The sequence below is a fragment of the Phoxinus phoxinus genome (genome assembly GCF_949152265.1).
Source record: "Phoxinus phoxinus genome assembly, chromosome: 1".
In the NCBI taxonomy this organism is placed as follows: domain Eukaryota; kingdom Metazoa; phylum Chordata; class Actinopteri; order Cypriniformes; family Leuciscidae; genus Phoxinus; species Phoxinus phoxinus.
The window spans coordinates 17,012,774-17,039,432 of record NC_136876.1 but is presented as its reverse complement, the minus strand read 5'-3'; the positions used below and the strand labels follow the sequence as shown (position 1 = coordinate 17,039,432).

Sequence of the window (26,659 nt, the reverse complement as noted above, 5' to 3'; positions counted from 1 at the left end):
AAATATCAACATTTTATTTTTTATTATTGTAAATACTTAATCACAATTTTTTTCAACTGTAACATACTAATAAACAGCAAAAAGCTAAAAATTAAATAAAATGTACACTTTTTTTTTTTTTTGAAGTAAGGTTCTGTGTTATTTTATAGTAAAATGTAATTTATTCCTGTGATCAAAGCTGAATTTTCAGCATCATTACTCCTGTCTTCATTGTCACATGATCAAGAAACATTTCTGATTATTATCAATGTTAACAGTTTTGCTGCTTAATATTTTTATGGAAAAACTGAACTTTTTTTCATGATTCTTTGAGGAATAGAAAGTTAAAAAGAAAATATAAATATTTTGTAAAAAACAATGGCATCTTCACTGACAAGGTTTTTATAAACTCGCTTCACTGGAGAAGCATGTCACGAGAGCAGCGATGGATGATGGGATTGATTTATCTGACTTCTCTCTGTCTGCATATAATTCAGCACCAGTTGCCACAGCATCCGGACCCAACTTCTCTCTGGCCGACCTTGACAGTCCTGGATACTACAACATCAACCTGGGTCGCCGCTCCATTACGTCCACCCCATCCACCAGGTGCGCGCGTACACACACACACATTTTCCTATGCCAGGTGTTTTACATTTTGGGGTGCCAAATAAAAGGAGGTTTCTTGCAAGAGACCGCTAAAATTTAAAAGTTAACTTTTTTAATGCATTTAAATTATTTAAAATTAAAAAACAATTCTGATTAATGTCATGATTTCTGATCAATCTTTAGAAAGCAAAATTAAACGGTAATAATGTAAATTGTACATTTTTATAAAATGTAATTTATTTAATAATTTATATATATATATTTAAAAAAAAAATCCATGGACTCCCTACAATTGTTACAACAATATTACCAGTAGCTCCCTGAAGTTTTTTTTTAAATAAAACAGTTTAAATATTTTTTAGGGGAAAAACATTTCACATATTCATGTAAAATATGATTAATTTAATAAAATGCATACAAAATGTTAGTTTTAATTCATTTGGATATAAATAATTAAAATGAACTAGAGGGCTAGAATAGAGTTTTAAGAATTAAATCAGATGTTATGCATAACATTTTTTTGCAGAATTATAGAGGAAAATTTAAAGGATAATTCCGGTATTTAACACCTTGAGTCTATATTGTAGTTTGTTTTGGATGAACAAGAGTGGTGGACAAAATCTTTTTGACAATGGTTCCTCTCGAGTTTTTTACTATAATAGAATTTGCCATGGATGATGGACCCATTTAACATTGGAGTCAATGGGCATGTCCGAAAATGTCATTAAAACAGCCAATAATGTTCGTTTACAAAACTGTTAAACTCACCGAGTGGTTAGTGGTGTTTGTTGATGATTATAAACAATATATCGTCGCAATATATGATTCCAATCCGTTTATTTTGCTATAGTGGAACTATTTTTTCAGACACTTCACAACCGTGTAACTTCCGCTCTATTTGAATCTGAAGCGTTAGCACACTCCCGACCACTTGATGGCGATAACTGATGTTTATGTCTCGCGGGACACTCACGGTCACAGTCGAGTTCAACTTCATATTACAAGTAACAATTAATGAAGGTTTTATTTGTTTATTTCGCTTACTCTCCCGGAGCACAGTTGCTCTGCTCGCTAGCCTTATGAGAAACGGAAGCGAGCAAAAAGACTACATCGACCAAATGTAAACAGCCCCCTTTCCGTTTCCGGTAGCGCATTTATATTAACGAGCACTCAGTCCTTCAACAGAATTCAATGGGATTTTACAAAATGACGAATAAAACACGACAGAAACTGTATTTCGCAACACTTTTTGTTTCTGGAACATCAACTAACATCACTAATCACTCGGTGAGTTGCACAGTTTTGAAAACTAATGTTAAAGGTTGTTTTAATGACATTTTCGGACATGCCCATTGACTCCAATGTTAAATGGGTCCATGGCCAATTCTATTATAGTCAAAAACTCGAGAGAGGAACCATTGTCAAAAAAATGTTGTCCACCACTCTTGTTCATCCAAAACAAACTACAATATAGACTCAAGGTGTTAAATACCGGAATTATCATTTAACATTTTGTTGCCATTTTTGCCTCAAGCCCTGGTTCATTTCTGACTCTATACTAATAAACTCTTGCATGCCTTAAAACAGCTTCACAGTCGATCCGTCTCTGGTTTAGTACAGTAGCTTTAGTGCATGTTGGTAGCTCTCACATGTTCTTGCTTTCCTCTTTGTCCATATATATATTTCTGTCTCTTTTTTCTGCTGCTCTCAGCTTTGTCTGCTCGATTGCTGTGGTTGTTGTCTCTTTACCTCTCTCTTCTCCTGTCCCCTCTCTCTCTCTCTTGTCTTGTCGTCATGTTTCAAACGCTGCAGGACTGAGATGGAGTTGTATGCCAGTCTCCCGCGGAGGTACTCCACACTTCCATCTCTGCTGTCTAACTCTACACTGTCTTTGCTCATCTAATGTCTCATTCTGCTAAGTGATCTTACATTGCTGATGATTTGGCGTGGGCTGTAATGTTTAAATTGACATATTTTTCAATTGTAAAATGATTTATAATTAAAACATTCCCATTTTTAAAACCAGTCAAGAAACGAGAAATGCAAATGAAAATTAATCCAAATGATATTGCATTTTCAGATATTACACAACATGCAAGCTTGCTTATTTAACATATTTATTTTCTCTTTCAGCTCCAACAAGCGTAAATCCATTGATGACAGTGAGATGGAGAGCCCGGTGGACGATGTCTTCTATTCGGGACGTTCTCCTGCCCCGGGAGCGTCCCAGCCCAGCGGCTGGCCCAATGATGTTGATGCAGGTACAGTCGCTTTACCCAAAAGCCCTCTGGCTCTTCACACGCTCCTCCTGAAAAAACCTATACATTTCTTTATATTTGGTGCTGCGCCAATGAAAGTCTACACAGTCCGCGTAGACACCGAAATTATGTTGATGTGAACGTTGACAAGGCTGTGAGAGACCGGCGTTCAGTATTGAACGAGCTGGACAATTGTCCATCGAAGGCTTTTTTTTTTTTTTTTTGTCAAATGAAAAGCCATCTAGTCTGACAAAGCTTTACAATCTACAATCGGATCCAACTGGACTCATTTTTGATCAGTACATTCACTGAATAAGTGGACACAAGGGCTGTGTGAGGGGCCAGACTTTTCCTTTTATCCATCAACCCATTAATCTCTCTCTCTCTCTCTCTCTCTCTCTCTCTCTCTCTCTCTCTCTCTCTCTCTCTCTCTCTCTCTTCTCTCTTTCTCTGTGCCTGCCTAGAATCTTCCTATACTTCTATAGACCACAAGAATAAATAAGATTGGGACACAAATGCAACATTAGCCGCTTTTCCACCGTCAGGCTATACGGTTCTCATTGGTTAACCGCTCCATTTCGTGCCGATCCGGCCCACTTGGTACGGATATGGTTTCATTTTCCACTCTGAGGCTGATAACGGACCTCTTTTGAATGTAATACAAATACATCAGGTGTTGCAAGAGTTTACAGGAAATTTGATACTGTATGTAAATAGTGACCACGTTATGGAGGATGATTACATATTTCACTCACACATCGAGCTCTGGCCCGCTAAAGAGAAACTGGCAGCCAGGCAACAGACGAGTGACCAATCCTGAGTGGCGACGTCACTTCACTCATTTACCAGCACGGTTTGTAATCGTGCCGTGCCAAACCAAGCTCAAGTGAATGTATAACTGGAACTGGTTCTTATCGTTCTTAGAACCGTTCGGCCTGACGGTGGAAAAGCTGCTATTCATGCAATTGGATTGATAGAAGCATTCTCTCTGTTAATGAATCTGTTTTGTTTGGTGCTCAGCTTATTAAGTCTTAAAAGCACCCTCTAAATGATCATTCATGTGTGCATGCAATGATCTCACAGAATTAGGGCTTATTAAAAAAAAATGTATATGTAATATTTCCTTATTGACACTAAAACATTGGTGGCTGTAAGCACTAAATAAGATAATAAGTTTGATTAGAAATGTTCTTAATTTCTTGTGTAGCTTGTTAGTCATAGTTATGACATTTAAAAGGTGAATTAACTCAAAACAAATATGAAAAAGATTATTTAATTTTGTCACATTTTGTCACATTTTACCATATAAATGATACCGTTTTACCCTATCAAAACATACTTTTTGGTTATTTTTGTTTCCAAGTTTCACCTTTATAATGTTGCATTTTATTAATTAAGACCTTAAATAAAAAAATTCTGCATCAATTTTTTTTTGTGTTTTTCAAGCATTGACTATCTATTAGAAATATTTACCATGGTAACCACAGTGTCTGGCAAAATATCATGGGATTTGGGAACTCTTTTTTTCAGTGATGGCTAATCGGTAACTGTAGTCTTTTTTTGTGGAAACTGTGGATACCATGGTATCATTTCTTGTAAGTTTGAAAAGGCAGTTTTGTTGTTGTGTTGCATAAGCAGAATGTGGGGATGAAATTATTTGAACTTGTCATTTTAGATTGAGCAGTGCTGTTGTGACATGCAGGTCTTTTGCCTATATCCTCACACCAGACCATAAAACATGCACCATTCCCTCAATACATCAAAGCAATAAATAGTCACATATGTTGCTGTGCTCACGCCACAAACTCAAAACTCTGCCATGTTAGATTTAATGTTCAAAATGCATTGGCTGCACTCCAGTTCACATTCTTGTATTGGGCAGAATTAGCCGAGAAAGCCTCCCCATATACACTTCATACATTCATCAGAAACAGATTCAACCATCTACACTAAAATAAAGGTTCACAGATCTGTGAGCTGTGATGCAGCCAATGCTCATTTGATCTCCTTAAATTTCAGCTGCTTCTGATTGGACGGTTTGTGGGATGGGTTCCCACCTAGAATGGGTTGACTCTGTGAGATAGTGTGCAATACTGTCTTTGACCTCATGCATATGCTATGTATAGTGCTTATGTATTTATGATGATTCAACATCGGTCCCAAATTCTCTCCATCTGTCCATATGATCTCAATCTCTCCCTCTCTCATTCATTGTTAACTCTATTATTTTCCCTTGTTTGGGTTTTTCAGTGCAACACCATTTGGCCAGTATGCAGGAGAGGAAGATAAAACACGAATCCGATGGCGTGCAGTTTCCTTACCATGGTTAGACCACATTACCCTCATATTATATATGATTGATGACAAGTGTATTCAAATGTGTCTGTTACCTCTCTCTCTCTTTCAAACCCTCTGCTGCATCACACACCCTCGCTCTGATTCTCTGTTTTTCTCAACATCCTGGTGATCTGAGGTGGCGGGTGTTTTGTGGCCTGTGGATGTGCTTTCATTTTGTTTTGTACATCAGAAGTCTCTCTGTACATCCATTGCTTGTGTTAGATCCTGATATAGGATCCCTGTGGACCGAAGCAGAAGTCCAAATCCTGATTTTCACATAACATAAACACTTACAAACGTGGCTATTGTGTTGCATACAACAGCGGGTCTTTCCAGATATTTACTTAGCACTTTTGTTTGTTTCTTCTCCGTGCAGGATTTAATTTAATTAGTCTTTGTGCTTAAAGGGGTTTACATGCTATAAGCAATATTTCAGCTGTTTGTTCAACGCGCCTATGAGATCTCAAAGCTGTGAGGCCTGAAACGTACTCGATGCAAGTACGTGAACGTGAACACAAGCTCAATTTCACACACCATTGCGTTCCACACATTGTTAGAACGCAATTCATAACACACAACACCATATACTAATAAATAAAGTCTTAAATTAAGATAATTTTGAGAAAATTAGATGTGTGTGTGTGATGTGCAGCATCGGCAGATCTTAGTGACAGCAGCCACTAATGATGTCTGTCATTAATGTTAATCAAAGAGCAAAGGTTTTGATAACTTTATTCAATTTCTGTATATATTTCCTACTTGTCAGACAGGTATAGGAAGGGCAACTGTAAATATTACATTTATTGTAGGTTTATATATGAGGATTGTTTTAAGTATTGTTTTAATTTAAGTTCACATAAATTAAATATTATATATTTTTAAAGCCTCATAAATGTTAAAGGGTTAGTTCACCCGAAAATGACTCGCCCTCGTGTCGTTCCAAACCCGTAAGACCTTCGTTCATCTTCAGAGCACAAATTATGATATTCTTGATGAAATCCAAGAGGTTTCAACATAGGCAGCAACGTTATTGCAACTTTCAAGGCCCAGAAAGATAGAAAAGACAAAGTTAAAATAGTCTGTGGTTCAACCTAATGTTATGAAGAGAATACTTTTTGTGCACAAAACCCCCCCAAAATAACGACTTTATTTAACAATCTCTTCTCTTCCACGTCATTCTCCTCCGCTGTTGACGTAGTGTAAACAGAGCAGCGCTTCCGAGTTCTACGTCAGAACGCCGCGTCACTATTGGCCGACGCTGGTCACGTGAGACCACGACACGTGTGCTTTATACTGATGCAGGAGCTGGCCAATAATGAGCCGGAGTTCTAACGTAGAACCAGGAACCGCTGCTCTGCTGTTTACACTATGTAGATTTCATCAAAAATATCTTCATTTGTGTTCTGATGATGAGCGAAGGTCTTACGGGTTTGGAACGACATGAGGGTGAGTAATTAAAGACAGAAATTTCATTTTTGGGTGAACTATCCCTTAAAAATGTCTAGCTTTGTAATGTTGAATGGCTATAATTAATGTTTAAAATTGGGCAAAAATATTTTTCATCAAGACATCAGTAGCTGTATTAGTATCAGTGATACTGGCCTTCATTCATAAAAAGATGCCATTATACAAGCATTTAAAATAAACTTTATATACTTAATCTTTGATTCTACAGTAATTTGGAGATTAACTGTGAAATTATTACATTCTAAAATATATTAAAAACACATTTTTAATCACAGAAATAATGTGATTAATCTAGTTTATATATATATATATATATATATATATATATATATATATATATATAATGCATAATATATTATATGTATATTAAATTATATATGTATTATTATTGTGTCATACAGAGACACATTTTTCACTATCCAAAACAAAAAACCCCAAAACAAAAAACAAGTCCAGCTTTAACTTTTTATTCTCGCAGCATATTCTGTTTCACTCTCATGTACATCAAGACGGGGCGATTCAGATTGACTTTAATGGCACAGACATTTGAAGGTAACCCTATCACCCCTTTGAGTACGCAAAAACAGATTACGCAGGAGTAGCCACAGTAATGCAAGAATGCAAGCTATGTATGTACAGCGGGAACTTGTGTACTTGCACAGAGTATGTTTCTGGCCTGAGGGTCCTCCTTCATCTAATCACATTCACTGCCGCCCACGTCATGATAAACACACAGGCGCACAGATCCTAATCTAGGGAAACATGGGTAAATCCCACCAAGAAAAGCCAGCATGCTCAGGTGCTCCTGATGTCATGGGAATACACACACACACACACACCAGAGCTCTGGTCCAGATGGCTCCACCATGTGTCGACAGCGTTGGGAGCTGCTGGGTTACAGAAGACATCTGTTACGCCGATGATGGCGGTGGTGGCACTCCGAGCGCGTGTGAGTGTGTGAGGGTGTGAACTGCGCTACGCTTCAAAGGTGATTCACTACCTGAATGAGGCTTTGGCAACTCTGCAAGGTGACGGTGTCATTTATCATTAAATCTGGTGTCGCCCAGGGTACACGAGCCGTCTGTGAACCCATTCACACGCCGGATCGCTTCCTCATGCCCTGGGCTGACACGGATATCATCTCCTCCTATTTTTCATTCTCCCGCACTCTCACCTTGTTAGACTGTGGCGCTTTGTCTGTAAACATCTGTTTGTGACGGTTTCGAGAGGTCAGACTGTGAACGGGGGTTCCCACGGGCATGAGAGACCTAGACATTCATGAAAAACGTGAGGCCTAGAAGAGTTAGGCAAACACTTGGACATTTCTGTGCTGGTTATAACATTTTTAAATGCCGTGAAATATTTAATTTCATGAGTAAAAATATTTTAGAAAAATCAACCGACCGCAGAAGTCATGGAAATTTCTATTTTGAATACAACATATTTTTATTGAATGCTTTAAAATATTTAAATGGCAGGAAATTTGTCTCAGAGTGTAAAAATATTTAAAATCAATTACCTGAAAAATTCATAAGTGAATATAAAATGTTTTTATTAAATGCTTTTTTAATATATATATGTAATTGTCTTTTTTGTGTGTTAAATGAATATCCAATTATTTAAAAAAATTTGATTGACTGAAAAACCTAAAATAATTTCTGTAGTGAATGTACAATGATTATATTAAATATTTTAAAATATTTTATTTGCAAGTAATTGGTATTTTTAGTGTAAAATTATTTTTAAAATTTAAAATTAGCGATAATTTCTATATGCCATTTTTTGCTTCAAAATATTTTATTTGCTATTTTATTGCAAGTGTAAAATAAATGTGAAATTATTTTTTACAAATCACTCAACCCTGTGTGTATTATTGCTGTAAATTCATAGTGGAAGCGATTTGTACTTGGATTTGTGACTTTCTGTGTGTGTTTGTAGAAGTGGGACTTTCTGATGGTTGGACGGTGAATGTGTGTGTCTGTTCAAGTGTTTGAGGAGGCGTTATATGTGCCGTTTTTGACAGGTCAAGGTTTGTTTGGTGGCCAGCTTGTTAGCGTGGCGAGACTGGAAGGTCACGGGAGCGTTTGATTGGCTGCCAGTCTGCCTGAGTGTCGCGGCTGGCACAACACACAGCAATAACACATAGCCCCTTTTACCACACACACACACACACACACACACACACACACACACACACACACACACACACACACACACACACACACACACACACATGAACATGAACATGCAGGAAAAGTAAGATCATAGAAACTGTCAGCTGTAACTATGAAGGCGTTTCGGATGGCAGAGATTTTCGGCAAAGATGCTTGTTTTCAGATATTACCGCAACCTTATTTATTGTATTCTATTAATATATTGCACTATAATTTGCAGTTTCCATCTTGTTTGTAATAATAGTATTATTATATTTTAGAAAAATGTAATTGTTTTTGTTTGCATTGGGGATTAGAAATTATTTTTTTTGACTGTTTTATCTTTATTTATAATAGTATTAATGTGGATGATTTTTGTTTGTTTGTATATATATATATATATATATATATATATATATATATATATATATATATATATTTATTTATTTATTTTTCGGTAGAACAGAGTTTATCTGGAGTTCCCTGAGAAAAATGACAAAAACTGTTTGTTACACAGTTACCCCTTCTTGACAAGAAACAGCTAGACTCGTTCGTTTAGCTCTCCCACAATAACTCAAGATAGATAGCATAATAATGATTTATCTTGTGGTTTTGTGAGTGTTTGTTTAAAACATAACAAATGCTCAGTGATCCTGTGTAAATGTCACACTTTGTTGGATTGTGCAACACAAACTTTCTCACCAGACAATGTGCTTATAACTCCACCAATGACATTCGACGACAGTCCTTTTTAATTAAAGCACTCTTTTTTTTCTCAATTATATGCATTTTGCAATTAATTTGTCTATATGTATTTTTGACAATAGATTTGACTATGCTGCAAAATATAATTTCTCTGTCTCTGATTTTTTTTAAGTTGCTTTTTGTTAGTTTTTCTATATTTCAAGGAGGCTGAGATCCATTCAAATGTGGCATTAGCATTATTAGCAGATTTGTGGCTTCCTTAAACGGCTCCTCAACATCTTAAACTGGGTATTTAAATCGCCACTTCTAATAATTGTTTCCCTCAAAACCAGCCAGAGGATTTGATGGTAAACTCCCTTTCCTCTCCTTCCCGAGTCCTGACATGTTTGGCCGTGTTTCTGGGTCACTGGGTGAGCGTTTATGCCAAACTCAGGGCAGCTCAAGCTAGAAGCCCTGCGGCCTCGGTTTGACATTTATAGGATCAGGATGACACATTAATGCGACGTTATATACGAGGAGACCAAACCATCACATACTTTCTCCTTTCATTTCCCTCATCATTCTCACATCACGCTTCCCGCCTGTCCTCCTCTTTTTGGCATGAGCGCTCGGCCCTGCCACTGGAACAGAACCGCTCGTGTTTTACTTTTCCCCTCAGCGCTGAAAAGTCAAGTGAAAGCCTCTGATTTGGATCCCCAGGTGACGTTTAGGGTGATTTTATGTCAGAGTCTGTAAACAGTTTGTATTTATGTTTATTTACTCATTTGCATTTGGTTTGTGAAAGCATGTCGTTCTGTTCGGTGGGCATTGCTAATGCGGTTGCTCGGGTGTGTTGGAATTTGAAAGTTATTCTGAACACAGATACACATAAACCAGACAAGTATGCTAAATATCATTACTCCAGTCTTCAGTGTCACATGATCCCTTCAGAAATCATTCTTATATGATGATTTGCTAATATTGATATAATTTTATATATTACTAGTAATTGAATTAATTTTTTTCTTTTTCTTTTATTATCCTTGGAAACTGACGTTGCTGTAAAAGCTGTGAGAAATGGGTGCAAAATATTGACGTTGATGTTTTGACTACTCTTTCCTTTGAGATTTGGAGACTGAAAGAGACAGACAGACATGAGATATTATGGGATCTGCTGTCGTGGCATCTATTTTCCCACTTACAGCTGCATAGAGACCCTTCCCGGCCCTGTCCCGACCCTATCCCACTCTTTCCTGCACTCCAATACTTTAAAGCAAAGCTCGCACACTGGACCTGTTCGCACTGCAAAAAAAATAAAAATAAAAAATAAAGAAAGAAAATTTTGAAGTATATTTTTTGAGAAATGTTATTTAAATTAAGGACATTTATGCTTAAAATATATTTTTAACATTCTTTAACATTTTGACTGTGGTAAGAAAGATAAATTAATTTAGCTTTTTATTTGTTGATTTTTCTTACCTCATTGGCATGTATTTATATATATATATATATATATATATATATATATATATATATATATATATATATATATATATATATATATATATATATACACATACAGTTGAAACTTGAAAAATTTGAATATCGTGCAAAAGTTCATTTATTTCAGAAATGAAACTTAAAAGGTGAATTTTATATATTATATAGACTCATTACATGCAAAGTAAGATATTTCAAGCCTTTGTTATTATTTTGATGATTATGGCTTACAGCTTATAAAAAACTTTTCACAATATTCACATTCTTCTACGTTTTTACTGGGGAACGAGACAAAAAAAATTATTCATATTATTATTAATAATTTATTTTTGCAGTGTGACTGGCTTCTCTATAATTCACAGCAAAAACACTAGCAGTGTCTTATCTGTAGATTAAAAGACATTTGTTAGTATTATTATTATCAGCAAATTTGTAGCATTTTAGAAGCTGAGATGGATAAGATTTTTCTTTTTTTTAGATAAAGATCAAGAAGCAAAACCCTGTTTAATTAAATCCACATCTCTGTTCTGCCATTTTGTTGATCCCATTTTTACCAGGACTCTCTTCGCCTGGTTCTCTTAAGAAGTCGGGGAAATTCGATTTCAGCGCTCTGTCCGGCCATACGAGGTCTGCACGCATGCCGTTCACCCATCACCCGCTGCCCATGCTGGCAGGTGTAAGACCAGGTGAGAGTTCAGAGCCCCCCTCACCCCACCTCCCACATCCTTCCCCTTCCTGTCCTGCTCCCTCACGCCCCCCGGTGGGGTCGGATGTGGTGAAGTTCGGGGAGAGGCGAGGTCGTGTTTACGCCACGGTCGGGTCGGGTGAAGGCGTTCGCCATTCGTCCCCCCCACCCCCACCCTTTTTCTCCTCTGTACCGAGGCTGATTTGTCTTTTTTTTTCTTTTTTTTCTTTTTTTTTGTCTGTCTGTCCATCAATGTGATTGGTTGGTGGTTGGTCTCTCCATTTCCCGACTTCATTTTCCCGCCGCTAGATGCACATGTAAGCTTTGTAAGATATCATTTAAATGCTGTACAGCAGTGATCAAAGTACGTATCCAGTATCCACTCTGTTCAATTTGAACTGCTGGACAAGACTCACAGGATTAGAAAACCTTTTTTCATAGATGTACTGAAGTATTTTGTCATCTATTATCGATTAAACGAGACGGAAGAGAATGAAAAAAAAATGTAAATGGGACAAAATTAGACATGGCAGGAAAATCTTGCCATCAAATCAGTGCCGTAGATGTTCTTTTTTGATAGATAGACAGACAGACAGACAGACAGACAGACAAATAGTTAGACAAATAGATATAAAGTCAAATATGGACAAACCCCCACACCTGCTAGGAGAAAACCCAGCGAACTCAAACCTGGCTGTGGTGTGAGGTCCTGTCACGACGAAAGAGCCTCCAACACACACTATACGCCTAGAGACAATGCTATAAATATTAGATGATGAAACATTTTTATTGTTATGTTTATTTTTTAATGTAATTATTTTTTTTAATTCATTTTTATTATTTTATTATTAATGTATTCATTTATTTTTATTGTATAGTGTTATTAATGCTTTGGCAATGTAAAGATTTATTTCACTATGCCAATAAAGCTATTTTAATTTTTGAATCAGGTGGATGGGTGGATGGGTGGATGGATGGATGGATGGAAATGGATAGATAGATAGATAGATAGATAGATAGATAGATAGATAGATAGATAGATAGATAGATAGATCTCTCTGTTTGTGTTTGTTTGTGTTTCAGTTGTTTTTTTATGTAGTGTTGTATACATTTGGATCGAGTCCTAGCCTTATGCTAGCGATGCCCTCTTGTGTGGCCATGTGTTGTTGTGTGTAGCGCGGTTGTTTAGAGCTGTTGTTGTGTAGTCACTCCATGTGGGAGGGGGTCCTTGGTGGTGGTAGTTTGTGGTGCCATTTGCCTCCTCCTCGAAGCCTTGGCTCCATCCCATTCCCTAATGGGATTAAAGGGTGGATGATGAAAGGGCGAAAGAAACGGAGGAAGAGGAGGGAATAGCAGTCTGCACAGCGGAGAGGGTGAAAGCAGGGCTTTGCCTGGGAGCGAGGCGCCCGCGTCTGGGTTACAGCGAGGCTCTGGATGTTGGCAGACTGTCCCGGGCAGCTGGGGTCCCGTTTGGCTGCAGGAGACGAGACCCCTCACCCTTCCACTCGCCGGTCGCACTGTTACTCTTCATGCAAACGAGAGCGTGTCATGACTTACCAACAACTACTGCAGTTTTTTCACATTAGGGTTGTGCTGATACTTTTTTTTATTTTTCTCATGCAACATATTTTAGATCCTTGTACCAATGTTGTATACATTTGTGCCTTCATACCATTTCCTACTATCCAATTAACGAAGAAGAAGGTCATCTAAAAATCTGGAAGTGATATTTCACAGTGCGCCAGTGCGCCGTGTGTGAGGTGCCGTATTGGACAGAGTTGAAGCAACAACAAAACAATCATGCAGTCTCTCTTGCATGTTTGTGGCAGATAGACAGACGGATAGTTTGGGGGCTCTCTTGGCAATTAAAAATTGATGCATCATCTGTGACGAAATCTTATGTTAAAATAAAGGCAATTAAGAGGCTTTTCACTTGGATAGCGTGTTTGTGTGTCTGCATAATAATTTTGAGTTTCTGAGAGAGCTTAAAATTGAGTGTGAGAAAGAAAGAGAGGACCACATGTTTTTTTAAATGTTTTTTTTATCAGCAGCACACAGTGTTCAATTTAGTGTGTTCACTTTGATTCATACAGCACTTTTGCGATGTGATGCACACACACACACATTTATTTCATGTTTATTGTTTTTATATAAAGCTAACTGAAGTCTACAGAATAAAAGCTTAACCTAAATCCTTAATCCAACTAGAAGAAACTGTTAAGCATTTTGGGATTTAAAAATTAGAGTATATAATGATATACGTTTCATATTAATATATTTCTGAATCATTTTTACCTATCAAGACATCGCATGGGATCCTAAAAGAGGTTTTGTCCGATTTAGCTCTGTTCTGGGATTATAGTCCCCAATTATAGTGTACACACACGCACACACACACACACACCACACGCACACACACACACACACCGTTTTTCCTGAACTGCTTTCCATCACTTCCATCTCATCTCATCTGTTGTATCCTTGTGTGTCCGTCTTGCTTGGACTCATTATTAATATACTACTGCACTTGTATAATGTCACTAACCTCTCTCTTTGTGTGTGTGTGTGTGTCTGTCAGCAGGAAGTCCCCGTGCCTCAGCTTCTTCCCTGCACTTCCCCTCGCCATCCATCATCCAGCAGTCCAGCCCGTATTTCACCCATCCCACCATCCGATACCACCACCACCCGGGACAGGACCCGCTCAAGGAGTTTGTGCAGTTTGTGTGCGCCGACGGATCAGGACAGGCTAGCGGTCAGGTAAGAGGAAATGACCTCATACAGGAAGTGTTGGTGTGAACGTCTGAATTTAACCCATTATGCAGCTGTTCTCTGAATAAATACACACTGGTTTAATAGTGAATATTGGCAATGCCGTCCTACAGTATAATACTACTCATACTATTTTTGCATTATGTATACTGTGAACCATATGCAAATTTTCTGTTTGCATAAAATACCCAGTATACATTATACAAGAAAGAAGAACGCATGAAATACTCTATCCCACAATGCAATGTGTTCAACTTAATCTTTTAGGACACTTTAAACTAATACTCCATTTTGAACACAGCCATTGTCACAATCCACTGTATAAAACATTTATCATTGCTTACTGCATATTGTTTCCATACTGTTTGTTATAATACTTGGAAATGTAGAGTATATAATGTGCAGTATGCAATTGTTTAATAAGACATTTCATCCTTCCTAACCAAATGTTGAAACTTAGTTTTCATATTGAGCAAAAATACTTGATTTACTTTATTTAAATACTCATACAATACCTCATTAATTGATATTGAATGTATTCTTTTTTTTCTCTGTGAAACTAACGTTATCAAGCATTTAAAGTAATGTTGGTTAAGTTGAGCTTGTGAAGACACAGGGCTCCAGACAAAAAAATTAAAATAAAAAATAATTAAGTGCCACAAAAGAATAAACCTATTGTAATTTTGTCCTGTGTTGTCACGTCTGCCCTCCTTTTACAGCATCAGCATTTTCATCCATCTTGTGGATGTCCTGGGAACTAAGATTCACTTTAAGTAGGAACTGAATTGTTTTTCCAACTTGAGAACTACATACAGTCACAAAGAATCGTTCTTTACACAGAATCTGAACCAGTCACAGGCCATAATAATGTCAGCATCACTTGGCCAATGAGTATAGTTTGGCCTCCTCCTAATGCATAAACGTTGTCGTATGTCTTGCACAAACCCAATCTATTTTTCTTCATGAGTAATATCTGGTGAAAAAAATTGGTGAAAGGCAGCTCTTCATATGAAATTATATGGTCGGTGTTGAATTTCATTTTTAGCTCCTTGTATTCTTATGTAGACAACAGGTTAAGCAAAAATATAAGGATAATGTGATATAGTGCATATATTTAGCAAAATGCCCTTTTCTATAGTTATTTTTCTTGCTGACTACTGAGTTTGAGTATTGAATGGCTTTTCTGCTGTAAATTTGACGTTATATGACATGATTGTTCTCAAGCTGTTTTATACAAGCTCTTTCCAAGGTCGAAATGCTGATTGAGCGATCTGTCTGTCAGACCACATTAAAAATCGCCAAAACGACATTTATTGCTTGTATTTCGTGGCAAAATTTACATAATTTGAAAGCTGAAAGTTTGTTAATTGTTTACTAAAATAAACAAACACATTACAAGTGACAATTAAGTACAAATCTTACTGTGATTATGGATGGCTGCGTGACATATACTGTGAAGTTCAGGCAGTAACAGGAAACAGCAAAGATGAAAAGGTATTGAGAATAAGAAGTTTCAATTAAAAACAAGAATTGTTAACGATTAGTTCGCGTCTACACAACTGACATGTTTATCTGTTGTAGTTTATCCACGAAATAGACGCTGCCTTCCTGAATTTTTACTGTACTTGCATGGTTCAGTCATTGACACGTTTCCGTCGTTTTCTCTCTCACAGCCGTCAGCGTTGTTGCTCGATAGAGATCAGGGCTTTAAAAAGGCTGATATTTTTCATTTTGACGTGCGTTTTTGACGCGGAAAGCTGATCTTCGCTGTCCCCGTGCGTATTTTGGCGCTCGCTTGAACTCAGTGAGGTTTTTTTCCACTTCAACTTTGCTGCGCGTCGTCTAATTTTATTACGACAACACAACAAAAGATGAGATGGATCACAGAACATGCAGGTCAAAAGGCATGCATTTTTTAACCATAACTTAATATTGCGACCGTTTTAGTCGCAGTCTGGAGCCCTGAGACTAGGGCTGTAAACGATTAATCGAATCCAAAATAAAAGTGTGTTTACATAATATATGTGTGTGTGTATTGTGTATAATTATATTGTATATATAAATACACACACATGCATGTATATATTTAAGAAAAATGTGTTATTTATATATAAAATAGTTATATTTATATAGAATTTAATCATTTAAAAATATATATGCAGTATATAAATGCAAATATTTCTCAAATATATACATGCATGTGTGTGTTTTTATATATACAAAATAATTATACACAATACACACACATATATTATGTAAACACACACTTTTATTTGTGGATTCGATTAATCACGATTAATCGATTACAGCCCTACCTGAGACATCTGTCGCAATTAATCGCGACTAATCGGTCACTGTTATGTATCTTGTGCTTGTGTAGACAATCTTGAGTTAATCTCTCCTTCTCTGTCCACTTCCACGTTAAAACCCATCTGCGCAACAGCTGACGACCTCAGCGCATAACAACGTAGCGCATTCCCTCCTCAGTTCTGCTTCTGCCATTTTCAGCGTTTTGAACATGGCTTTTTTTTGTCTTTTTTTTTTGCGCCCAGATTTTTGTTTGGAATCATTCCATGGACCAAAGATCACCTCACCATTCGTGCGCCCATTTCTTCTTCTTCCTCACCTTCTACCTAAAGTCCTCCATTTTTGTTTTTTTCCAGCTCCTCCACTGCTCCTGTCTATGCCTGTGGTGAAGTCGACACACAAACACGCACACAAACACACCCTTTCATAAACAAAAGCAAACAGACATTCACCATCCTTTTGGTTTTTTCCCTCTCAACTCTTTCCACTACCAGCCACCCGCCATTCCTTGTTTTTTATTTTTAAGCGAGTCTGCGTTGTTTTTTTTTCATTTGTGGGGTGTCGGGCGTGTCCGTACTCCTCACCCTGTTTGTGTCGTCTGCAGCCGAACGGGAGCGGCCAGAGCAAAATGCCGGGCTCCTTCTTGCTGCCTCCACCCCCCCCTGTGGCGCGTCCAGTGCCCCTCCCAATGCCAGACTCTAAACCCAGCAGCACGCCCCCCGATGGCGGACTCACCTCACCCACATCTCCGTGTAAGTGACCCGACCCACCCCCCCCCATTCCACCAAACCCCTCGAAGGCTGGGAGAAAGCCAGTCGTCTGGCCACAGCTGGGTCGATTTTTTTGCCATCTAGTTTGTGTTTCCTGAGTTAACATCTACTGCCCATTATTCGTAACTATCGTGGTAGCACTAACTGTTGGGTCAGAACTAGTCCTTAATACTTTTATTTTATTTTTTCAATCTGAATGAAACCAATGCAATTTTCGTGCAGGCCTTTTTTTATGCATCCTAATTTTCAGGCATCAATTTGAGTGGTTTAACACATGTTAACTACGGAGCCCATAAAGAGAATATAATGGGATAAAAATTAGTTGGGAGGAAAAATATATTTCAATAATTGCAAACTTTTGCATTCACTCTAAAAACTTAAGTTTTCTAACAAAACTTTTACGAGCATTTACCCTAATAAACTTTTCATTCGATCACAAAACTCTCCTTTGAGAAACTGCGTTCTCTTGCAAAACGTTTGCGTTCCCCTGAGAAACTTTTCGTTCGATTACAAAACTGTCCCCCGAGAAACTGCGTTCTCTCACAAAACGTTTGCGTTCCCCTGAGAAACTTTTAGTTCGATCATAAAACTCTCCCCCGAGAAACTGCGTTCTCTCGTAAAACGATTGCGTTCCCCTGAGAAACTTTTAGTTTGATCATAAAACTCTCCCCCGAGAAACTGTTCTCTCGCAAAACGTTTGTTCCCCTGATAAACTTTTCGTTCGATCTCAAAACTCTCCCCCGAGAAACTGCGTTCTCTCGCAAAACGTTTGCGTTCCCCTGAGAAACTTAGGGTTGAATCACAAAACTCTCCCAGAGAAACTGCATTCTCTCACAAAACGATTGCGTTCCCCTGAGAAACTTTTAGTTTGATCATAAAACTCTCCCCCGAGAAACTGTTCTCTCGCAAAACTTTGCGTTCCCCTGAAAAATGTTTTGTTCGATAAAAAAACTCTCCCCCGAGAAACTGTTCTCTCGCAAAACGTTTGCGTTCCCCTGAAAAACTTTTTGTTCGATCTCAAAACTCTTCCCCCAAAAACTGCATTCTCTGGCAAAACGTTTGCGTTCCCCTGAGAAACTTTTCGTTCGATCACAAAACTTTCCCCCGAGAAACTGCGTCCTCTCGCAAAACTTTGTGTTCTCCTGAGAAACTTTTCGTTCGATTACAAAACTGTCCCCCGAGAAACTGCGTTCTCTCACAAAACGTTTGCGTTCCCCTGAGAAACTTTTCGTTCAATCACAAAACTCTCCCCCGAGAAACTGCGTTCTCTCACAAAACGTTTGCGTTCTCTCACAAAACGTTTGCGTTCCCCTGAGAAACTTTTCGTTCAATCACAAAACTCTCCCCCGAGAAACTGCGTTCTCTCACAAAACGTTTGCGTTCCCCTGAGAAACTTTTCGTTCAATCACAAAACTCTCCCCCAAGAAACTGCGTCCTCTCGCAAAACTTTGCGTTGCCCTGAAACACTTTTTGTTCGATCTCAAAACTCTTCCCCCAAAAACTGCATTCTCTGGCAAAACGTTTGCGTTCCCCTGAGAAACTTTTCGTTCGATCACAAAACTTTCCCCCGAGAAACTGCGTCCTCTCGCAAAACTTTGTGTTCTCCTGAGAAACTTTTCGTTCGATTACAAAACTGTCCCCCGAGAAACTGCGTTCTCTCACAAAACGTTTGCGTTCCCCTGAGAAACTTTTCGTTCAATCACAAAACTCTCCCCCGAGAAACTGCGTTCTCTCACAAAACGTTTGCGTTCCCCTGAGAAACTTTTCGTTCAATCACAAAACTCTCCCCCAAGAAACTGCGTCCTCTCGCAAAACTTTGCGTTGCCCTGAAACACTTTTTGTTCGATCACAAAACTCTCCCCCAAGAAACTGCATTCTCTCATAAAACGTTTGCGTTCCCCTGAGAAACTTTTCGTTCGATCACAAAACTCTCCCCAAAGAAACTGCGTTCTCTCGCAAAACTTTGCGTTCCCCTGAGAAACTTTTCGTTCGATCACAAAACTCTCCCCCGAGAAACTGCGTCCTCTCGCAAAACGTTTGCGTTCCCCTGAAAAACTTTTCGTTCGATCACAAAACTCTCCCCCGAGAAACTGCGTCCTCTCGCAAAACTTTGTTCCCCTGAGAAACTTTTCGTTCGATTACAAAACTCTCCCCCGAGAAACTGCGTCCTCTCGCAAAACTTTGTTCCCCTGAGAAACTTTTCGTTCGATTACAAAACTGTCCCCCCGAGAAACTGCGTTCTCTCACAAAACGTTTGCGTTCCCCTGAAAAACTTTTCGTTCGATCACAAAACTCTCCCCCAAGAAACTGCGTCCTCTCGCAAAACTTTGCTTTCCCCTGAAAAACTTTTCGTTCGATCACAAAACTCTCCCCCGAGAAACTGCGTTCTCTCACAAAACGTTTGCGTTCCCCTGAAAAACTTTCGTTCGATCACAAAACTCTTCCTTGAGAAACTGCGTTCTCTCGCAAAACTTTGTTCCCCTGAGAAACTTTTCGTTCGATTACAAAACTGTCCCCCCGAGAAACTGCGTTCTCTCACAAAACGTTTGCGTTCCCCTGAGAAACTTTTCGTTCGATCACAAAACTCTCCCCAAAGAAACTGCGTTCTCTCGCAAAACTTTGCGTTCCCCTGAGAAACTTTTCGTTCGATCACAAAACTCTCCCCCGAGAAACTGCGTCCTCTCGCAAAACTTTGTTCCCCTGAGAAACTTTTCGTTCGATTACAAAACTGTCCCCCCGAGAAACTGCGTTCTCTCACAAAACGTTTGCGTTCCCCTGAAAAACTTTTCGTTCGATCACAAAACTCTCCCCCGAGAAACTGCGTCCTCTCGCAAAACTTTGTTCCCCTGAGAAACTTTTCGTTCGATTACAAAACTGTCCCCCCGAGAAACTGCGTTCTCTCACAAAACGTTTGCGTTCCCCTGAAAAACTTTCGTTCGATCACAAAACTCTTCCTTGAGAAACTGCGTTCTCTCGCAAAACTTTGTTCCCCTGAGAAACTTTTCGTTCGATTACAAAACTGTCCCCCCGAGAAACTGCGTTCTCTCACAAAACGTTTGCGTTCCCCTGAAAAACTTTTCGTTCGATCACAAAACTCTCCCCCAAGAAACTGCGTCCTCTCGCAAAACTTTGCGTTCCCCTGAAAAACTTTTCGTTCGATCACAAAACTCTCCCCCGAGAAACTGCGTTCTCTCACAAAACGTTTGCGTTCCCCTGAAAAACTTTCGTTCGATCACAAAACTCTTCCTTGAGAAACTGCGTTCTCTCGCAAAACTTTGCGTTCCCCTGAGAAACTTTCCGTTCGATAACAAAACTCTCCCCCGAGAAACTGCGTTCTCTCGCAAAACTTTGCGTTCCCCTGAAAAACTTTTTGTTCGAACTCAAAACTCTTCCCCAAAAAATTGTTCTCTCGCAAAACGTTTGTTCCCCAGAGAAACTTTTTGTTCGATCTCAAAACTCTCCCTTGAGAAACTACGTTCTCTCGCAAAATGTTTTCGTTCCCCTGAGAAACTTTTCGTTCGATCACAAAACTCTCCCCCAAAAAACTGTACTCTCACAAAACGTTTGTTCCCCTGAGAAACTGGGTTGAATCACAAAACTCTCCCTTGAGAAACTGCGTTCTCTCGTAAAACTTTGCGTTCCCCTGAGAAACTTTTCGTTCGATCACAAAACTGTCACAAAACCCCAAAAAACTGTTTTCTAAAAAAAAAAATTGTATTCGCCTAAGATACTTTGCAACTGCTCGTAAAAACTTTGTTTTCTTCTAAGAAACTGTTCACTTTCAAAAACCTTTTTGTTCTCTGGCAAAACTCTAGTGTCCTCCTGAGACTCTTTGCATTTGCTCCCTTTTGTGATGAAAATAATATGAAGTGGGAGGAAAAACTATAATTCAGTGCTTTTGCAAGCGAATGCAAAGTTTCTTGGAGGTAAAGCGATTATTTTACTAGAGAACGCAAAAAAAAAAAAAAAACGCTCAAATATAGTTTTCCCTTCCAATGTCCCCTTAGGGCCTCCGTACTGAAAGGTACAAATTTAGGGCAGTAAAAGTGGACAACATTTTTATTTTTTATGCATTTTCGTCCAAACAATTGTCTCTGACTATAACTTGTGCTGACACACATTATTTGTGTAATGCAGCCTTTGATTATTGGACAGTGCTGGCATGAAAATCAAAACAACATAGATGAGTGTGTATCCACCCTGTTGAAGAGCCTTTACACTCCAAAAAGCAACATCCAGTTTGAGTCGATTGTGAGACACAGGGAACCCATGCTTTGTAATTTTACGTTGGTTTGATTTGAGTTTGTTTTGGTTACATTCACATTGCTGGTTAGCTTTTGGCTTGTGGAAATGTGATAGTTGAGCTCCAGTGCTGGTCTAAAGGTCAGTTTGTCCCGTACTCAAACCAAATTTAGGCCGTTCAGAAAGGAGGTGGCGTATCGGGGTGGAGAATCAGACAAAAAATGTTCACTCACCACAGACGGGGCACTGGACGGAGCACTTGCATTTCTTTTCCTCTTTTCTTTCATGTTTCTTATTTTTCCTTCCGTTTCATTTTTGTTTTTTTTTGGGCTCCATTGTTTTTTTTCTGTTGTTTGTGTGTGTTGTCTTTTTATGTGTTTATATGTTGCTGATTCTCCAGAATGCACTTACCACACCTGCTTACAAATATATAGCGTGGTTATTTACTTGTGTTAAAGCATTAGGCATATAGTGGTCATGCATTACAATAAGTTTGCCACGGTTAACGGGGATTGTTAAGGGTTACTATACAAAACAAATGGCCTAAAACCCCTTCAATAATTGAAAAATACACATGGCTTCTTTTGGCAAAGTTTGTAGTTACACTGATTTATTTTAGCAAGGTAAATCATTTAATCATTTAGTGCTTAGCTTAACATGTAACCTCCACAAACTTGTGTATTAAATGATGCCTCTCATTAAACAAATGGTATCTAATTGCAATAATTATTATAATTTTTTAATGAACAAAGCAGCATTTCATAATATCTTTTTGAATGTTTGCTAATGAAAACGCTAACAGCAACCTTTAGAACAAATATAGCTCTTTGTCTTTGATTTTTTTCTTGTTTTAGATCTCCATATTTGATGAACGGTTGCTCAGAGTCCGACAAATAAATCTGAAACCCCAAACTGCCCTAAATTTGATAATGACTTCAAACCTGCAGATTCAAACTCCACGTCCAAGTTCACCTTTGTGTGAACCAATGACAATCAAGCGTAGTATATCTTTGATGACAAGGTCTTGCAGTACATTCAGTACAGGAGTTTTTCAGTTTTCACTATATATTTCATGAAATTCGCACAAAGCATCTGCTGAGAATAAATTTTTTTTGTTCAGATTGCTCTTTAAATAACTAACAGATTTGATATTGTATAGGGTGATTCATGAAAATGCTAAATGTCAAGCTTTTCTGAAATCTTTGTTTTCTTATTTATATTTTCTGCCTCTCTTCTCCTCTCTTTCTTTCTCAGCATACTCCACGCCAGGCTCCACAGCTCCCAACAGGTTTGTCAGCATCGGATCACGGGACAACAACTTTCTGAACATACCCCAGCAGACGCAGGTGATTGTTATAATCAAAACAAACCTCGTTTCTTGTGTTCGAGCGTTTAAAATCCTCTTTCCTAGCATGTTGGCCTGCTCCTCCCCTCCTTTCCCATGATGCTCTCTGCTATGTGCTGACGGGCCCATCTGGAGCAGGCCTGCGATAACTCAAGCTGATCGGCGCGGTGTAGTTGATTTGAGCGTTGCGAATGTGCGGCCACCACACTGCGCCTCCTCCATCACCCAGTACACTTTACTCATTAATGTGTAAACCACACCCGCCCCGGGCCGGCTCCCTGCTCCTCAACACATGGTGACCATCTGAAGTCGCTAACTCGCCCGCTCTCACCTCCTCCCTCTGCTGGACGGCCTCTCTGGATTTGACCATTCATTTCCCTCTCTTTCTGCCTAACCTTTCTTCAATTCTCTGTTTTTTCACCACCTTTAACTCGTTTCTCAACTCACTATCACCCTCTGCTGGTGATTTTTTTTTTTTTTTTTTTCTTTTTTCTTTCTCTTCTCTCCCACCGTGACTTCTTGGCTGTGACTTCGCTTTGTGCGATTTTGCACATTTTCTAATGTGTTCACCCTAAATTAAAGGGTGCAGGAACCACTTTCCTTTTGTCCTCTAAGACTTAAACAACTTTAGTGTGCAAAATAGCATAGCTGGGTATTATAAATAAATATTTTGCAAAGATTCATTATTTGTTGGTGTTTATATATATATTATTGCACTTTTCTGGGTGCAATAATTCATTCATATAAAATGATTAAATGAAATGTAGACAATGACGGCCAATGAAAATAGCTGGTTATTATAAGTTAATGTGTTGCGAAGATTCATTAGTTGCATATATATATATATAGCAATGCGAGTAAAGAAATAAATATATAATGCAATAATAAAATATTACAAATATTAAATGTAATGCGGATAAAAGATAGAGACAATAGTGAAATAAATTTATTATTAATTAAAATAAATAAATTCAATGTAATACAAACATTGATAACAGCTAAAAGTAAGAATCAGAGATACAATGGCGAAATAATAAATTCATCTATTTTAATAAAATAAAAAATTGTGTTAAATGTCCATTGAGAAAGTGCATTAATAATTATAATTCAGTGTAATTTACTTCAGAAATGTTTCTTGAAGGATTCAGTGAACTCTCAATTGGCCTAAAGGGAGTTTAGGAAGTTAAATTTCAGCGGTTAAGTTAAACTTTTTAAAATGTTTGTTTACAGAATATCAAAGCAAGTGGCATGTATTTTGAAGAAACACTTTTCAAACAAAACAGTCCACAAAAAGTACTTTGTGAGGTTTTCAATGATAAAGCAAAATAACTAAGAGTTGTTGTTTTAGGTGATAGCTTTATATCAGTGTATCATGTTCATAGTCAGTGTGATTTTCTTCACCTGAGTGAACCGACTTCAGACATCCAAGTAAGATCATCACAACTCTAGTTTTGTCAAAAGACTCTGACGAAGAAAAGTGACGTGACTGAAGAGAAAAGATCCTGTAGCGTTTCAGACGCACGAATATAGACAGATCATCTCATAATGCCATTCAAACCTGAGCCTTTTAAGTGTTTGAAAACCCTTTGGGCCCACTGTACGTCCATACATCTCCGTATGGGGAAGTTCTCTCCGTTCCCATCCAAAGGAACAAGGAAAGAACTGCGGAAAAGTTAGACAGGCCTGGAGGAAAGAGAGGCAAAGTTTAAGCACGGCCCCTAAACTGAGAAGTCACGTCCCAACTGTCTGGTTGCCCGCAGCAACGAGACATGATGTCACAGGCAGTTGAACTTGAGAGGTGTGTGTGTGTGTGTGTGTGTGTAGAGCTGGTCATTGCCAAGGATTACAGGGGGAAGATGGGATTGCGAGAGGGAGGAGTACAGCTTAGAGGGGAAGAGTTACTTGGCCCGAGTGGCTGTTGGGCTTCAGCCCGGGGCGAGCGGCGCGGGGGGAGTAGACGGGACGTGCCGGGGTGTTTGCGTGACCTGCAAGAGTCACCCAGAACAAAAGTTACCCCCGCCCCCTCCTCCCAGACCCTCTCAGCCAAAGTGTTTCCAGGATTTGACTTCTAGAGAGTTTTGTTAAAGCCAATCAGAAGAAACAATCCCGCACTCTCTCTCTCTCTCTCATTGTAATGCTGATCCGAGCTCTCGCTGTAATCCGGAGAAGCATCTCTCCTTCTCCATCTCCCCTTCCCCTTCTCCTTCTCTCCTTCTCCATCTCCCCTTCCCCTTCTCCTTCTCTCCTTCTCCATCTCTCCTTCTCCATCTCCCCTTCCCCTTCTCCTTCTCTCCTTCTCCATCTCCCCTTCCCCTTCTCCTTCTCTCCTTCTCCATCTCTCCTTCTCCTTCTCCATCTCTCCTTCTCCATCTCTCCTTCTCCATCTCTCCTTCTCCTTCTCTCCTTCTCCTTCTCTCCATCTCCATCTCCTTCTCCTTCTCCCCTTCTCCATCTCCCCTTCTCTTTCTCCATCTCTCCTTCTCCTTCTCCTCTCCTTCCCCTTCTCCATCTCCCCTTCTCCATCTCTCCTTCTCCATCTCTCCTTCTCCATCTCCCCTTCTCCATCTCCCCTTCTCCATCTCCCCTTCTCCATCTCCCCTTCTCCATCTCCCCTTCTCCATCTCCCCTTCTCCTTCTCCCCTTCTCCTTCTCCATCTCTCCTTCTCCATCTCCATCTCCCCTTCTCCATCTCCCCTTCTCCGTCTCTCCGTCTCCATCTCTCCTTCTCCCCTTCTCCTTCTCCATCTCCCCTTCTCCGTCTCTCCTTCTCCATCTCCCCTTCTCCTTCTCCCCTTCTCCGTCTCTCCTTCTCCATCTCTCCTTCTCCATCTCCATCTCCCCTTTTCCATCTCCCCTTCTCCGTCTCTCCTTCTCCATCTCTCCTTCTCCATCTCCCCTTCTCCTTCTCCCCTTCTCCGTCTCTCCTTCTCCATCTCTCCTTCTCCATCTCCATCTCCCCTTCTCCATCTCCCCTTCTCCGTCTCTCCTTCTCCGTCTCTCCTTCTCCATCTCTCCTTCTCCATCTCCATCTCCCCTTCTCCATCTCCCCTTCTCCGTCTCTCCTTCTCCATCTCTCCTTCTCCCCTTCTCCTTCTCCATCTCCCCTTCTCCGTCTCTCCTTCTCCATCTCTCCTTCTCCCCTTCTCCTTCTCCATCTCTCCTTCTCCGTCTCTCCTTCTCCATCTCTCCTTCTCCCCTTCTCCTTCTCCATCTCCCCTTCTCCGTCTCTTCTTCTCCATCTCTCCTTCTCCATCTCCATCTCCCCTTCTCCATCTCCCCTTCTCCATCTCCCCTTCTCCATCTCTCCTTCTCCATCTCTCCTTCTCCCCTTCTCCTTCTCCGTCTCTCCTTCTCCCCTTCTCCTTCTCCATCTCCCCTTCTCCATCTCCCCTTCTCCATCTCCCCTTCTCCATCTCCCCTTCTCCATCTCCCCTTCTCCATCTCCCCTTCTCCTTCTCCCCTTCTCCTTCTCCATCTCTCCTTCTCCATCTCCATCTCCCCTTCTCCATCTCCCCTTCTCCGTCTCTCCTTCTCCATCTCTCCTTCTCCCCTTC

The 26,659-nt window shown here is 39.4% G+C and overlaps 1 protein-coding gene across 30 annotated transcripts in view; it reads left to right on the top strand.

Annotated features, from left to right (window-relative positions):
• nfixb (nuclear factor I/Xb) overlaps window positions 1–26,659 on the top strand; it is a 192,487-nt gene that overhangs the window by 156,390 nt on the left and 9,438 nt on the right. For 4 of the 30 annotated variants that reach the window (XM_079631819.1, XM_079631839.1, XM_079631843.1 and 1 more), the window contains 8 exons: window positions 477–588; window positions 2,401–2,436; window positions 2,722–2,849; window positions 5,097–5,171; window positions 11,545–11,673; window positions 14,251–14,429; window positions 17,353–17,500; window positions 23,015–23,106. In XM_079631819.1, coding sequence (XP_079487945.1) covers window positions 477–588; window positions 2,401–2,436; window positions 2,722–2,849; window positions 5,097–5,171; window positions 11,545–11,673; window positions 14,251–14,429; window positions 17,353–17,500; window positions 23,015–23,106 — 899 coding nt within the window. The remainder of the gene's footprint in view (window positions 1–476; window positions 589–2,400; window positions 2,437–2,721; window positions 2,850–5,096; window positions 5,172–11,544; window positions 11,674–14,250; window positions 14,430–17,352; window positions 17,501–23,014; window positions 23,107–26,659) is intronic. The other 26 variants (XM_079631845.1, XM_079631846.1, XM_079631826.1 and 23 more) reach the window with 14 other exon arrangements.